The 14,427-nt window shown below is 66.4% G+C and overlaps 8 protein-coding genes across 8 annotated transcripts; 4 read left to right on the top strand and 4 right to left on the bottom strand.

The window, feature by feature from the left end:
• Positions 1 to 8: 8 nt before the first annotated feature.
• On the bottom strand, positions 9 to 422 carry MICPUN_60516 (predicted protein; the record flags this gene model as incomplete). The annotated part of the gene is made up of 1 exon (XM_002507781.1): positions 9 to 422. The coding sequence occupies one exon, from the start codon at positions 420 to 422 to the stop codon at positions 9 to 11; it is 414 nt and encodes a 137-aa protein (XP_002507827.1).
• A 177-nt stretch (positions 423 to 599) lies between these two features.
• On the top strand, positions 600 to 2,998 carry MICPUN_60515 (predicted protein; the record flags this gene model as incomplete). Its single annotated transcript, XM_002508067.1, has 2 exons — positions 600 to 923; positions 1,043 to 2,998. The coding sequence occupies 2 exons, from the start codon at positions 600 to 602 to the stop codon at positions 2,333 to 2,335; spliced, it is 1,617 nt and encodes a 538-aa protein (XP_002508113.1). The 3' UTR covers positions 2,336 to 2,998.
• Positions 2,858 to 3,964, bottom strand: MICPUN_60514 (hypothetical protein; the record flags this gene model as incomplete). The annotated part of the gene is made up of 1 exon (XM_002507780.1): positions 2,858 to 3,964. The coding sequence occupies one exon, from the start codon at positions 3,962 to 3,964 to the stop codon at positions 2,858 to 2,860; it is 1,107 nt and encodes a 368-aa protein (XP_002507826.1).
• On the top strand, positions 3,249 to 3,875 carry MICPUN_101764 (predicted protein; the record flags this gene model as incomplete). The annotated part of the gene is made up of 1 exon (XM_002508066.1): positions 3,249 to 3,875. One exon carries the CDS (start codon positions 3,249 to 3,251, stop codon positions 3,873 to 3,875), a length of 627 nt encoding a protein of 208 aa, XP_002508112.1.
• A 327-nt stretch (positions 3,965 to 4,291) lies between the features above and the next one.
• Positions 4,292 to 7,353, top strand: MICPUN_60513 (glycoside hydrolase family 36 protein; the record flags this gene model as incomplete). The annotated part of the gene is made up of 1 exon (XM_002508065.1): positions 4,292 to 7,353. The coding sequence occupies one exon, from the start codon at positions 4,292 to 4,294 to the stop codon at positions 7,169 to 7,171; it is 2,880 nt and encodes a 959-aa protein (XP_002508111.1). The 3' UTR covers positions 7,172 to 7,353.
• Positions 7,354 to 7,609: 256 nt separating this feature from the next.
• On the bottom strand, positions 7,610 to 9,616 carry MICPUN_105915 (predicted protein; the record flags this gene model as incomplete). Its single annotated transcript, XM_002507779.1, has 1 exon — positions 7,610 to 9,616. The coding sequence occupies one exon, from the start codon at positions 9,614 to 9,616 to the stop codon at positions 7,610 to 7,612; it is 2,007 nt and encodes a 668-aa protein (XP_002507825.1).
• Positions 9,617 to 10,281: 665 nt separating this feature from the next.
• MICPUN_60511 (s-adenosylmethionine-dependent methyltransferase) lies at positions 10,282 to 11,225 on the top strand. The gene is made up of 2 exons (XM_002508064.1): positions 10,282 to 10,550; positions 10,723 to 11,225. Exons 1-2 carry the CDS (start codon positions 10,314 to 10,316, stop codon positions 11,059 to 11,061), a joined length of 576 nt encoding a protein of 191 aa, XP_002508110.1. The 5' UTR covers positions 10,282 to 10,313; the 3' UTR covers positions 11,062 to 11,225.
• MICPUN_96518 (nad-dependent malate dehydrogenase) lies at positions 11,155 to 12,709 on the bottom strand. The gene is made up of 3 exons (XM_002507778.1): positions 12,566 to 12,709; positions 12,351 to 12,446; positions 11,155 to 12,041 (listed from the first exon to the last, which is right to left on the bottom strand). The coding sequence occupies exons 1-3, from the start codon at positions 12,695 to 12,697 to the stop codon at positions 11,262 to 11,264; spliced, it is 1,008 nt and encodes a 335-aa protein (XP_002507824.1). The 5' UTR covers positions 12,698 to 12,709; the 3' UTR covers positions 11,155 to 11,261.
• Between the last annotated feature and the right edge of the window lie 1,718 nt (positions 12,710 to 14,427).

The raw sequence follows: 14,427 nt of genomic DNA, 5'->3' as shown, positions 1-14,427 counted from the left end.
CTCGACGCTTAGATGGGCCCGTCCTGTCCCGGACAGTAGTATCCGAAGAGGATGCCCTGGATGCACGTGCTGATGGGTTGATCGTACAGGATCGGGAGCAAGATCGCGGCTCCGATGTTGCCCAGGCTCAGAAACGATGCGAGAAACGCGCAGAATATGACGACCCCCTTGAGCTGATCGGGGTCGGTGAAGAAGTTGGAGTAAGTGCCGATGTAGAGCCCGTCCTCGTCCCTGTCGGGTTCGTCGTCACCGCCCCGCGTCTGGGGCTTATCGTCGTCCTGCGCCCTGGCCACCGTCGCCGCCCTCGGACGAGTCCGGGCCGAGAGCGATTTGCCAACTGGCAACGCCGTGGTGGCCACCCTCCTCCCCGCGCTTACTCGCGCGGTAACCCCCGTGGGTCTCGCGCGGCGAACGACCGTCATCGTCGCGCGAATTGAGGTCGTCGTGTGCATGGCGGCGATCATCTCTCGAAGTCGCTGCGCTCGAGGCGCGTCTCGCTTGTGCGGGCGAGAGATACCGATATTTTGTCGAGATATGCTCTCGCGAAGCGGCACCTCGTCGACACAAAATTTTAGGCGCGAGACCGGACACTAACGCTCATGTCTCCCCTCCCGCGTTGCTTCTTCGACATGAGCGTCGGCGGTACCCCCGTCGGCCGCATCACGTTCGAGCTCCGCGTCGACGTGGCGCCGCGAACCTGCGAGAACTTCAGGGCGCTGTGCACCGGGGAGATGGGCAAAGGGAGATCCGGCAAGCCGCTGCACTACAAGGGCAGCGTCTTCCACCGCGTCATCCCGAACTTCATGTGCCAGGCGGGTGACTTCACCCGCGGCGACGGCACGGGCGGCGAGTCCATTTACGGCGAGAAGTTCGCGGACGAGAACTTCAGGCTCAGGCACACCGGCCCCGGCGTCCTCTCCATGGTGCGTGAAGATGCGCGATTTTCTCCAACCAGCCGCTCGGTGCCGAACCCTAATCCCTGTATGACCGCGACGAGATCCCCGACCCTGACCGCGTCCTCTCCCCTCCGTCGCGCCCGCAGGCCAACGCGGGTCCCAACACCAACGGCTCGCAGTTCTTCATCTGCACCGCAAAGACCGACTGGCTCGACGGCAAGCACGTCGTCTTCGGCCAGGTCGTGGAGGGCATGGACGTGGTGCAACGCATCGAATCGCACGGCAGCAAATCGGGAAAGACGTCCAAGGAGGTTCGCGTCATGGACTGCGGCGAGATCTCGGCGGAGCTCATCGACGGAGTCTCCGACACCGCCAAGGAGGTCATGCGCAGGCAACGGGAGGAGGAGAGGGCCGCGGCGCTCAAGTCGATGCTGCCGGGCCAAGAAGACCCGGACGCGGCTTCGGCTCGACGCCTTCGCGAGATGATGGAGGAGAACAAGGCCAGGTTCGGGCGGGGATACGGATCGTCGTCGTCGTACGATAAGAAGGGAGACGAACCGCCGGTGAGGGGCAGCGGGATGGCGGCGCTGGCCAGCGCGCACTTCGAGAAGCCCGCGAGGGGCCCGGACACAGGGGGGGACACGGCTGGCGGCGGCGGCGGCGGGGTCAACGACGCGCCTCCCACCGCGGTTGGCGCGGCGACCACCTTCGATCCCACCGGCGGCCACGCGAGCGAGGACGCGTCCGACGCCGCCCCCGCCCCCGACAAGCCCCTCAATCCGGCGCAGCGCAGGCTGTTCGAGCTGCGTTTGAAGCTCAACGAGGCGCGCAAGGCTAACCAGCGCGAGGCTATCGAGGAGAAGAAGCGGAGAGAGGCTCCGGAGGATTTCGAGCGAGAACAGAAGAAGAAGGCGTACGAGGGCAAGAAGGCGCGGCGCGAGGAGATCATGGAGATTCGCGGCATGGACCCGAAAAAACGCGAGCTCACGCAGACGATCGAGCAGGCGCAGGAGCTGTACAAGCGCTGGGACAAGAAAAAGTCTAATTCGGCGAAGGGCGGCGAGGTGTTCAGCAAGCACAACCTGTACAACGCGTACGAAAAGCGAACCGCTCACGTGACGGTCGACATGGACGAATACGAGCGCGACAAGCGAGCCATGGGCGCGGCGTTCTACGCGGACGCGGACGAGTACGTGCACGGCGTCACCGGGGCGGACGTGCCGCAGGATAAGATCGATCGCATGGCGGCGGAGCTCGAGGCGCAGAAGCAGAAGCGCGCAAACTTTTCCCGCAGAAGAACGCACAGAGACGACGCCGACGTCACGCACATCAACGAACGGAACGAGCACTTCAACCGGAAGATCGAGCGCGCGTTCGGGGAGCACACGCGGGAGATCAAGGCTAACCTCGAGCGCGGAACCGCGCTGCCGGATCATTGACGTTATTGACGCGCTTCTCGTGACTATATATATGCGGGTGAGTCCGCGAAGAACGTCCGCCGCGGATTGTACGACGCTCGGATTTTCATCCTCCAAACGTTTGGTTTTTTTTCTCTTCCGAACCGCCATTGGCCGAGCCTCGCTGGCTGAGCTCCCTTGCAGCGAGGTGGTATTCCGGGAAAGGTTAAACGAACCGGCGCCTTCGGGCGAGTGGCGCAGACGAATCGGGCGTCCATCAGAACGGCGGGCGGAATGATAGCCTCGCCGTTTACAGTCGCCCCAAAACAAAAACACCCGCGGAGCTTACTGTACCGTTTGATCTCAACCCCGGCTCGCGACCGACTCGACACGATCGCCGCTCACCCCGATTCCCCAACCCTCGCCATCAGGCACATCCAATCCTCGCGCGAGTCGAGTTGTTCGTCAAGTTAAGATGGCCCACGTACGTGTGATGAGGGTTAAGATTACGTCCACGTCACAACACGCGTCTCTTCGCTGCGACGAGCATGCGCCCTTCTCTCGTCAAATCTTCTCTCGTTCCCTCTCCAGCTTCTCCAGTTCCTCCTCCGCCCGCGCCTTCTCGTCCGCCTCGGCCTGCAACACACCGCGAATCTCCGCCCACAGCGAGTCCGCGGTCCACACCTCGTCGGGATCCTCCGCAAACGCCTCCTCCCGCGACAAGAGCTGAGCTAAAAGAGGAGACAGGTCAATCTCATCGTCCAAGTCGTCGCGGCCCTCTCGCCGGTACTCTTCGCGCGCGGGTTCGAACCTCTCGGGCGCCTCCTTCGCCAGGTCGTCCGGCATCACGAACCGCGAACGACGGTTCACGTACCCGCGGGGCACGTCCGCCACCTCCGATTGGGGCCCGGGTTGGTTTTGGTTTTGTTCGAACTCGGCGTCCGGGATGGACGCGATGTCGTCGACGGCGGTTTCGACTCCCCCGTCCCAATCGTGGGGCCCGCGGTTGGGCTCGCCGTTGGGGTCGATTCGTCTTCCCGATCGAGTGGACGGGTCCGGCGAACCCCGCGCGCCTCCTCGCACCGCGAGGTCGGCGAACTGGTCCACCATCATGTACGAATCGTCCTCCTCCATCTCCCTGGCTTTGCGCCGGGACACGCCGCTGAGCGCGGGTCGCGCCGGGGATTCGTCGTCGAAGTCCGCGGCGATGCCACCCGGGCGCTGCCGGGGCGGCGGGGACATCGCGCCCGTCGCCTGCCGCCGCCCCTCGAGCCGCGGCGGTGCGTCGTCGTTTTCGTCCTCGTCGAAGAATCCGCCTCGGGTCGATCCGCGCGGGTCGGGTCGTCGCCCCGTCTGCCCGCCGCGTCCTCCCCCGCCGCCGCCCTCGTCGCCCCATCCTCCCGCGGCGTCGAGCCCGCGACTCGGCGGGGCGGCGCCCTCGTCGTCGGTGTCCTCGTCGAAGTCGTCCGCGATGGAGCCCACCTGGGCTTTCCGCGGGGTCCCGCCCCTGGACTTTGCGCGCGGCGAACGGTCCTCGGGGGTGCCCGGCGAGTCCCCGCCGAGGAGGTCGGGGTCGAGGTAATCGAGCTGCCCGTCCCCGGAGGACCGCGCGGGCCCCGAGGGTTCGGGGTCGCCCCGTCGACCCGCGCGCGCCCTTCGACCGAACTCCATCCTGTCGCGATCTGACGACGCTGGGCGCGCGGGTCTCCCGTTAACACTTTTGGACCAGCAGACCGGTGGTTGGAAAAAATTGCCGATGCCGTCACGCTAATTTGGAGTTATTTGTGACTGAGTTCCCTGTGGTGCTGTGCAAAATTGCCGCTAATTGCCCCGCGAAAATGCGTGGTTAGGAGTGGTCGTTGTCCATCGCCCTGCAGCAGGGGAGTTGGTGCGTGCAATATCCGAGTCAGACTTGATCTAACCCTCCGCCAGATCACAGGGCGCGGCGGACGGCACGCCACGACCCGAGGCGGCGGGGGTGAATCGGATCGGATTCCGATGGGACCAAAGAGAGGAACCGCGCGCGCGGCCAACGGCGTTCACGCCGCGACGTCGTCGCTGTCCCTCGCGCTGGAGGGCGGATGTGTCACGGTGGGGGGTCACGCGTTCATGGAGGGGTGCTCGCAGGCGGTGTCCCTGCGGGGAACCTCCGCTGTGGTGGGCGATAACGGATGCGACGGCGCGACGGATCCGGGTCCGGATACGCCCAAGACGACGGTGGACGCCGCGATCCTCGGGTTTCGCAACACGCACCCCGCGTGGGACGACGACCCGGAGAGCGACCTGCGCATCTTGCGGGACAGGCACGTGATTCGACTCGCTCGCCGCTTGCGTTGCGATCGGTTCGTCGCCGCCGCGCGTTGCAAGCTGTGGTGGATGACCCCGACGTGGGGCGCGGGCGGCGACGCGCTCGTGAACAGCTCGTCGTCCACCGAGGCGGGGATCCCCGCGGAGACGCAGTTCGTCCTCTTCGAGTTAAACGGGGGAAGCGCGCACGTCGCCGCGGTTCCGATAATCTCCGACGGCTTCCGTTGCACGCTCAGCGGCCACGTCAACGACTGCCGCAACACCGACGACGACGACGACGACGAAACCGACGGCACCCCCCACGGCACCCCGGGTGACGGCACCCCGGGTGACGGCGCAAAACGATGCGTCCTCGCCCTCGTCGCCGAGTCCAACTGCGAGCGGGAGACGTGCGACGGAGTCGACGCCGCTCTCGTCTTGGCGTGCTCCGACTCGCCCTTTCGAGCGGTGGAGGCGGCGATGGCCGTGGCGTCCGAGGCGATGAACGGAACGTTCAGGCTCCGAACGCGAAAGGTGGCGCCGCCGGTGGTTGACGTCTTCGGCTGGTGCACGTGGGACGCGTTTTACCACGCGGTGACGCCCGCCGGCGTGGAGGCTGGCGTCAATTCGCTAACCGACGGCGGCATCCCCCCGCGGTTCGTCATCATCGACGACGGGTGGCAGAGCGTGGCGCCGGATCCGCAGTTTAAGAAGAGGGTCGATCACATCTCAGATCACCCGCGGACGAAACCGGATTTCATCGACAAGCCACACGTCACGGAGGTTGTGGAGTTTGGAAGGGGCGACGCGGGTGGCGGGGCGCTCGCGTGGGCCGGGGGCGCGCTCGCGAGCGGCCTCGAGTACGCGTACTGGAACGCGCTGCACTCCGTGGCGTACAACTCGTTGACGTGGAACGTGGCCAAGTTTCTGGTGGATTGGGTCTTCTCGCCGGTGATTCGCGGCGCGTTCAGCACCATGTCGTGCTTTAACCACAGGGTGAGCGCCATTCACGCAAACGTCAAGTTTCAGGACGAAGCCGGCCGCGCGTCCGACGATTCGCCGAGCGTGAAGCGGGTCAAGGGGCGGGGGACCAAGCGCAAGTCCCCGACGGCGGACGGCGGGATGGTGGTTGGGGGGGAGGACGGGTTCGGGCGCGTCATCTCCCGGATCAAGGCGCTGGGGGTGCAGAGCGTGTACTGCTGGCACGCGCTGTTTGGATACTGGGGCGGGTTGCACCCGTTTGAGAGGGGCGTGAGTCGATTTCGGCCCAAGGTGGTGCTCCCGAGGCACACGCCGGGCTTGCTCTCCGTCGAGCCGTCGCAGGCGTGGGATCCCATCTCCGTGGGAGGCGTCGGGACGGCGGACCCGGAGAAGCTCGCGGAGTTTTACGAGGAGCTTCACCTGTACCTCGCCGACGCGGGCGTGGACGGCGTGAAGGTTGACGGGCAGGCGATGGTGGGCGGCCTCGGTCGGGGCCTGGGCGGGGGCCCGAACCTCGCGAGGCACCTCCACGCCGCGCTCGAAAAGTCCGTCAAGCGGCACTTCCCCACGAACGGCCTGATCAACTGCATGTGCCACTCCACGGAGAACATATTCAATTTCGGCGACAGCGCGCTGGCTCGGGTGAGCGACGACTTTTACCCAACCAATAACGCCAGTCACACCGTGCACCTCGCCAACGTGGCTTACATATCCACGTTCATGGGCGAGGTGGTGGTGCCGGACTGGGACATGTTCCACTCCCTGGGGGACGCCGGGCCGCTGCACGCGGCGGCCAGGGCGGTCGGCGGCTGCCCGGTGTACGTGTCGGACGCGCCCGGTAAGCACGATTTTAACCTACTTCGTCAGCTGGTGTTTCCCAGCGGCAAAGTTCTGAGGGCCAAGCTCCCGGGCCGACCCACGCGCGACTGCCTGTACGCCGACACCTGTCGCGACGGGGTGTCGTCGCTCAAGGTGTGGAACAGGAACGAGATCGGCGGCGTGGTGGGGTGTTTCAACATTCAGGGCGCGGCTTGGTCTCGAAGGAAGGGGATATTCGTGTTTCAGCACTCCGACGCAGGCGACGTGCCGAGCGTCGTGGCGAGTGTCCGGCCCGAGGACGTGGAAGGGATGGTGACCGGGACCGCCGACGGATCGAACGAGGAGTTCGTGATCCAGGCGCACAGGACCCGATCGCTCTCGCTGCTCAAACCCGGGCAGCGCATGCCGGACCTACTCCTGGGCCCCAAGGAGTGGGAGGTGTACACGGTGTGCAAGGTGCTCGTCGCGGGCGGGGTGAAGTGGGCGCCCGTGGCGCTGGACCAGATGCTCAACGGCGGCGGCGCGTTGGAGTCGTGCTCGCTGACACTGGCGCACGGGGTGAAGGAGGGCGCCGCCAAGGGGAAAGGGGGCAAAGGGGGCGGCCGGGCGGGCGTCGTGGGCGAGACTACGCTGTACGGCTGCGGCGCCCTCGTGTGCTACTCGAGCGTCGAGCCCATCGAGGTTGAGGTTGACGGCGCGAGGGTGCGGGCGAAGTGGCGAGCGAGCGACGGGAACCTGATCGTCCCGCTCGGACCGAGGGAGGGGACGCACGCCGTGGTGGTCAGGTTCTGATCGGGCGCGACGACGCGCGAGTGTGTTTGTTCACGTTGACGTCAAAAGTATCCTTCACGATACGGTGTTGATTCTTTGCCTACGTTATTAATTCAGCCAGAGGTCGCCCGCTATCTCGCCTGCACAGCCCGCGGCCCGTGTGTTTCACGAGCCGTGGGCGAGGCGGGGGGCGCGTTTGCTAAGTACCTCAGCCGTTTTCTTTCCTACCTCCTCCTGACGCCCATCCTATAAATGCGGCGGTGGGTGATTGCGCGCTGCAAAACTCGACTCCGATCTTGATGGAGGAGCAACACCTGATGGTACAACGGGCGGCGGGCAACAAAGAGTCGCCGCCGCCGCGAAATCGTCACCGCGGGATAAAAAATCTGAAAGAATGGTACAGTCGCCGCGCACTCGACGACGGTGGCGTCGCCCGCGTCGGTCGGTCGCGTGATCGATTCACGCCTCGACGCCGGCGTCGCCCTTATCGGAGCCCTTATCGGAGTTTGGGCCCTTCTCCGAGTTTGGGCTGTTTTCGCGTTGCGACGAAGACTCAAACCCTTGCTGCGCCGCACGCCGCCCCGTCTGCGCGCTCGAGCCGGAACCCCCGCCGGAACCCCCGCCGGAACCCGAGCCCCCGCTGCCGGAGGTTTTGTGCGGTCCCTCGTCGACAGCCGTGTTGCCTTTCGAAGCGATCGCCGGGGCGACGACCGAATTGACGCGCTTGCCCCTCGGCTCCTCCCTTCCGCCGTCGCCGACAGCCGTGTCGCCACCCTTGTCGCTCGCGTCCCTCGCGCTCCCTCCGCGCTTCCGCTTCTCGAGCGCGCTCTTGCGCTCGGCGCGGTTCTCCTTCGTGGTGGCGTCGTCCCTGCCGGTGTTCTCCGACACTGTCTGGTTGGTGCCGGTGCCGGTGCCGGAATGCGTCTGTTGCCCGCCCCCCGAGCCATTCGCCGCGGCGGGGGCGGGCGGCGCGACGGCCGCGCCCGCTCCCGCGCCCGCGCCCGCGCCCGCGCCGCCGGGTATGCCGGGGAAGAACATCATCACGTTCGCGAGGGCCGCCATCTGATCGGCGTTTCCACCGGCGACAGCTGTGTTCGGTCCGGCTTCGCCCTCGGCAGCCCCGTTGGCAGCCGCCAAGCCGCCCGCGCTGCCGTTGGTAGCCGCGCCCATAGCCGCGGCCCAGTTGGCAAACGCCGCTGTGTCCGAGAGGGACGGAGCGGCCGCGTTCGGCGCCCCCGCGGCCGTGTTACCCGCCGCGACGGCGTTGAGCATGGCGGAGAAGATGTTGGGCGCGGGGCCGGGGGTTTGTCGAGCTGCGGGAGCAGCGGGAGCCGCCGCGGGAGGTACCCTCGGCGGCTGTTGTTGCGCGCCCCCGCCCCCGCCGCCGCCCCCGATCATCGCGAGCGCCGCCATGAACTGCTGCTGCGCCCTCGCCGCGTTCGCCTGCGCCGCGGCCGCCTGCTGCTGCTGCTGCTGCTGTTGCTGTTGCTGCGTTTGCTGCGGTCGCGCTCCGAGCAACGCGAGAGCGGCTGGATTGACCTGCGCGAGCGCGAGCATCTGCGAGTGAAGCGCGTTGGCGTAGGGGTTACCCGCGTGCGCGCCGTGTGCGCCGCCGTGTGCGTTTCCGAGGTTTCCCGGTGCGCCGAGCGGGGATGGGAATCCGGACGCGGCGGTCGGCCACGCGGCGGCGGCGGCGGCGGGATCCACCGCGCCAAAGCCCGCGGTTCCATTGCCCATGGCCATCATGAACGCCGCGGCGGCGGCCGCGGCGACGTTGGAATCGCCGCCGTTGGCCACGCCGCCGAAGGTACCCTTGAGTGCGTTCATGGATGCGCCGGCGCCGTTCGCGATGCCGCCGGAATGAGTCGGATGAACGCCCGGATCCGGCGCCTTCCGGGGATACGGGTGCGCCGGTTTCCGCTTAGGTCTAGCGGGAGGAATCACAGTCACCGTGCTTTCCGACTCGCTCGGTCCGTCGCCGTTCCCCGCGCGGTCGACCGTTCCCGACTTCTGCGCCTCGCGTTGCAGCTTCGAGAAGAACTTCTGCGCGTGCGACCGGATCTGCACCGCGCTCTTCGTGCCGATGTGCTCCTCTATCTTCTTCCACGCCCGGCCGTGCAGCTTGAGCGCCTCGAGAAAGCCTTCGTGCTCCTCCTCGGTCCACCGCTCGCGCTGCTTGGTGATGGTGTAGGGCTTTCGAACCTTGGACGATGGCGCCGCGCCGCCGCCCGCGGATGCGGATGCGGCGAGAGCACGCTGTGCCGCCGCACGATCGAGCGCGAAGTCGAACGCGCCGCCCGACAGCGGCCCTCCGGCGCCGGGTACGGGCACGGCATTATTCCCGACCGCCAACGACGCCCCGTCTCCGGCCGACGCGGGGTTTAGTCCCGGCGCGAATCCGAGCCACGGATTGACCCCACCCGGAACCTGGCCGAAACCAGGCCAGGGAGGCTGCGACCCCGACATCTTCCCTTGGTTCCCGCGCGCCACGCTCGCGCCACTCACGCGCGCGCGCCTGCCGAACTGCCCGGCGATAGCGCGGGGTGGCACTTTTTGAGCGCTTTTTCACCGGAAAATTGCGCTTTTCCGTGAAATATCCGTCTACGTCGCAGATCTTTACGCCCGAACCGTGCGGGAAAAGCGCGGCTGGGGACGAAAGTTGGAATTTTTGATGGGAGGGTATCCGCAAAATTCGATTCTGCCCGCACCGTCGTAACCCCAGCCGCCCTGTTTAATCGCGAATGGGCCGAACGAAACGTGGAATCCGACGTGGAGCCGCAGGGATGATGAAGAGGCGGATACGGAGATGATCTTTCAAAGCAGATAAGAGACACGTTTTCATTGAAATTTGATCGGGTCTTTCGAACCCGCGCGGGCTGAGTTTGAAAGTCCCTTGAAAGGGAGACGACCCTTCTGGAGGATCTTTTCGGATATTATGCGGGATATTGTGAATATCAGAGCTCTCTGCTAGCGCTATCATAGACTGTGATAAGGGTTATGCGCTTTCAGTCGTCACTATTCATTCAGTAGTCTACCAAGTTATGCGGGCAGCTTTTATTTATGCGGGCCCGGTCGAGCGAGGGCACCGGAGAACCGGGGCCGGCGTGTGTTGTTGCTCGGCCCAGTGACGGCAGCGCACGACCGTGACAGTCGCGCGAGTGCGATGGCGAGTGCGATGGCGTCATTCAAGGACGACCCCGATTACCTCGGACCCATCAGCGCCACGCCCCAGAAGATGGTGGAGGAGATGCTCGCCGTGGCGGGCGTCACCGCCGCTGACGTCGTGTTCGACCTGGGATGCAACGACGGCAGGGTGCTGGTGACGGCCGCCGCGAACGCGGGCGCGAGGGGGGTCGGGGTGGAGATCGACGAGAACGCGGTGAAGAAGGCCAGGACCAAGGTACGCGCCACGTCGTCGTCGCGCCCGCGTCGACCGTTCCGCGATCGTCGTCCCCGCCCCGTTTGGTTTTCCCACCCCAAAAACCAAACCGAGTGGGCACCCCCGACGCGAACGAACGTCCTCCTCTTGACGACCCCACCCGCCCCGAACCCCCATCTCATCCCCACCTCAGGCCGCCGAGGCTGGCGTGGAACACCTCGTGGAGATCAGGCACGGCAACGCGTGCGCGGTGGACGACCTTGCCGTCGCCACGGTCTGTTTCGCGTATCTCCTTCCCAAGGGCAACGCCAAGCTGTCCGAAAAGTTGATGCGCTCGATGGCGCCGGGCTCTCGCGTCGTGACGTACGTGTTTCGGTTACCGAAGGAGCACTGGGACGAACACCTGGAGACGTGTAAGGCGGTGGCGAGCACGCGGGACCGGGGGGGCGGGGGCGGGGTGGACACGAGCGGGTTCAACAAGATCTTCGTGTATCGCGTGCCAGAGACGAGGCCCGAATGGTGCGAGAGTTGATGAGCCGCCGAGGACTGTCGTTAGCCATTAGCCAGTAGCCAGCTCGATCAAGGCGGAAGACGCGAGGGGGACGACGGACGCGGCGCGTTCGTTCGTTCGTGGTGTGTGCTCGTATGGAAATTAGGACAGACAAAATAATATATATGTGAACCACCGTGATCGTGTTCTTGATGTGTAAGTGTGAGCGTCGCTCGGGCAGTTTACATGCTCTTGGCGAACTCGACACCCTTGTTGATGGAATCCTTGAGCTCGGGCATCATCGCGTCGAGCCCCTTCTGCTCGTACGCGGAGAGCTCGCCGAGGCCGTGGATCTTCTCCACGCCCTCCTTGCCGAGCGTCACCTTGGTCGCGAAGAAGGGCGCCTCGGTGACTGTGCTCTCGACGTAGGTGCACTCCACCACGTTGGCCTCGCCGTTTTTAGCGCGAAGGCACGCATCCGCGAAGAGCGCTCCGGCGTACGCCATGGAGAGAGTCGCGGAGCCCTTGCCAGCCTTGGCGGCGACGACCTCGGTACCTCCGTCCTGGGTGCGCTTGGTGAGCGCGTCGATGACGTCGTCGGTCATCGCCACCGCGGGCGTCGCCTGCGAGAGGAGCGGGAGGATGGTGATGCCCGCGTGACCGCCAACCACGGGGACGTCAACCTTGGCCGTCTCCAGACCGTTCTTCTCGGCGTAGAAGGTCTTGGCGCGGACGACGTCGAGGGTGGTGACGCCGAAGAGCTTCTTGGGGTCGTACACGCCCTTCTTCTTGAGAATCTCCGCGGCGATGGGCACGGTGGAGTTGACGGGGTTGGAGATCATGTTGATCATGGCTTTGGGGCAGTGCGCGGCGCACGCCTCGGTGAGGCCCGCGACGATGCCCGCGTTGATCTTGAAGAGATCGTCGCGGGTCATGCCGGGCTTGCGGGGAACGCCCGCGGGGATGATGACCACGTCGGCGTCCTTGAGCGCCGCGCCGAGCTCGGCGTCGCCGGCGTAACCCTGAGTTGCGACGGGATGCGAGGGAAAACGGCGTTCGTCAGGGGATATTTTTTTGGTTTTGTCGTCACGTGCGCCGGGGTGGGCGGGTCATCGATGGGGGGTGATCGCGGGGGTATCGGGTGCGGTGGCCGGGGCGCCGGCGTGGATGCCTCGCGCGATGCGTGTGCGAGGCGACGGGGTCGCGTCGCGGGTGCATCGCGCCACCTCCCGCGCGCGGCGGGCGCGTTTCGTCACCCCGGGCGGGCGGCGCCAACCCGAGGCTTGTTTGCGCAGGGCCAACCGCTTCGTGTCGGATTATCGGGCTCGTACCTTGACCTGGGCGCCGGTGTTGACGTGGGAGACGTCGGCGGCGACGCCGGGGGTGCCCGCGATATCGTACAGGGAGAGCTCGGTCACGAGGGGGTTCTGCGGCGGGGGAAAAGGGAGGGCGGTCAGCGTCGGGTCCGCCAGATCGGGGCGGATTGCCCATCGGTCCCCTGAGGGTTTCGGCGAGATGTGAAACGGAGGGACATCGCGGCGCGCACCATCTTCATGAGGAGGCCGCAGGGCTGGCCGATGCCGCCGGCGGCGCCGAGAACCGCGACCTTGTAGCCGCGGGTCTGGTCGCCGAGAGCCTTGGAGACGGTGCGAGAGGAGGCGCGAAGGAGGGCAGCCATTGTTCTGAACTGCGCGATCGGAAGTGAGAGACCAACCAGCGTCGCTTCGGCGGGCAAGATCGACGCAGATGACACATCGCGAGATTTCACTGCGTTTCTCTGACTGTTCGGCTGTGCCGATGCGGAGGACAAAATCGGCAGCGAATCTGACGATGATTGCCCATACGATATCGATAATTTCCATTTATAAATTACTTCACCGGCTCTCGGCGAGCTTCAGTGCCCGGTGATGAACCGGGTATCCGCCTCCATGCTCACCTGCGTGTCCGGCCTGTTGAAGACATCCTCCTCGTCGTCGTCCGGGTGCTGAATCATCCGCAGCCGCTCATCGTCCCCGTACCCACCCGGCCCGTCGAACTCGTCCTCCTCCAGCAGCGGCGGGTGGTCCAGACCCGTCGGCGTCCCGCCCCGATTCGCCTTGAGAAACCGCTGAAGCATCCCGTCGAGCTCCCGCACGTCGTTCGGCGCCCGCGGGCCCCTCACGGGGTCCAGCCCGCCCGGACCCTGGTCGTTGAAACCCGCGCCGTCCTCCGCCAGACCCAGCGCCCTCATCCTCGCCTCGTTCTTCTTATACACGGCGTCTAGCGCTTTACTCGCGTTTGTCGTGGTTCCGTGCATCGCCAAATCGTCGGCGCTAATCTCCTCGCCGTCCTCGCCGAAGAACCCTTCTTTTCGCATCGCCGGGAACGCGGGCGCGTCGTCCGCCTCGGTGCCCACCCCGGCGCGGACCAGGTCGTCGTCGTCGTCGTCGAACGCGTCGCCGCCGGAGTGGTACGGGCGCGATTGATGACCGTTCGGCTTCCCGAGCAAACCCTCGTCGCCGTCGTCGTCGATAAACGCCGGCCTCGCCCCGGGCGCGGGCGCGATGGGCGGCCCGCCCGCGCCGCCGACGGCGTTGACGGGCGCCTTACCCCGCGCCGCGGCGCCCGGACCCTCCCCCGCGGCGCCGTCCAGCCACGGCGCGCGTTCCATCGTCTGTCCCGGGAATATGAAGCTCGAGTCCCCCGCGATTGAAGCGGCGTCGTCCATCGACCGTCGCATCGACGTCTCCGCGATGCCGAGCTCGCCCATGTACCCGAGGGCGCCGCCACCGCCGACGGCGACGAACCCGCTGTTGCCGTCGCCCGGGCCGTCCAGCTGTGGGCCCATGTCCCCGCCGCCGTCGCCTACGGCGTCACGGATGAAGGCGCCGTAATCAGCGTCTGACGAAATGTGCGGAACGCCGTGGATGGGATCGTGCTTGGACACGTACATCGGAACGTCGACGCCGTGCGCGGTGATGGCGTTCTCGCCCGCGCGTGTCCTCGCGATCCCTCCCGCGTTCTCGCCCCGCGCCGGGCCCCCGGGGAGCTGCGACATGAACACCTGGTCGCTGAGATTTTCTCGCATCTCCGCGAGTTCCACTCGAGCCTCGGCGCTGTGCTTCTCCGCAGCCTCCGCGCGCTTCTGGAGCGCCGCCATGTTCACGTTCTGCTGCTCCATGATCTTGACGAGCTGCTGGTGCTCAGCCTGCAGCTCGGCGCGAAGCTGCGCGAGTTCGCGGGCACCCGCGGGGGTGGCGCCTCGCAGCGGGTAGCCGCCGGGGGAGCGCAGCCGACCGTCGAAAGCCTCCGTCGCCCCCGTCGGAGGAGGATGGCCGGAGCTCGACCTCGGCGGCCGCCCGGGCCCTCCTCCCCCCTCGGACTGCCTCGGGGACGGTTCGTTCTGCGGTTGGTGGGGCGGCGGGCGGC

This window comes from Micromonas commoda, chromosome 8 (assembly GCF_000090985.2).
Source record: "Micromonas commoda chromosome 8, complete sequence".
NCBI lineage: Eukaryota > Viridiplantae > Chlorophyta > Mamiellophyceae > Mamiellales > Mamiellaceae > Micromonas > Micromonas commoda.
This window is presented reverse-complemented; position numbering and strand designations above follow the sequence as displayed.

Excerpts from the sequence above, each read along its gene's own strand:
- MICPUN_60511 (XM_002508064.1), top strand. The coding sequence starts at position 10,314 with ATGGCGAGTGCGATGGCGTCATTCAAGGACGACCCCGATTACCTCGGA. Across the intron at positions 10,551-10,722 it reads TGAAGAAGGCCAGGACCAAG|GCCGCCGAGGCTGGCGTGGA; the intron begins GTACGCGCCACG and ends TCCCCACCTCAG.
- MICPUN_96518 (XM_002507778.1), bottom strand. The coding sequence starts at position 12,697 with ATGGCTGCCCTCCTTCGCGCCTCCTCTCGCACCGTCTCCAAGGCTCTC. Across the intron at positions 12,447-12,565 it reads GCGGCCTCCTCATGAAGATG|AACCCCCTCGTGACCGAGCT; the intron begins GTGCGCGCCGCG and ends CCCCCGCCGCAG. Across the intron at positions 12,042-12,350 it reads ACACCGGCGCCCAGGTCAAG|GGTTACGCCGGCGACGCCGA; the intron begins GTACGAGCCCGA and ends GTCGCAACTCAG.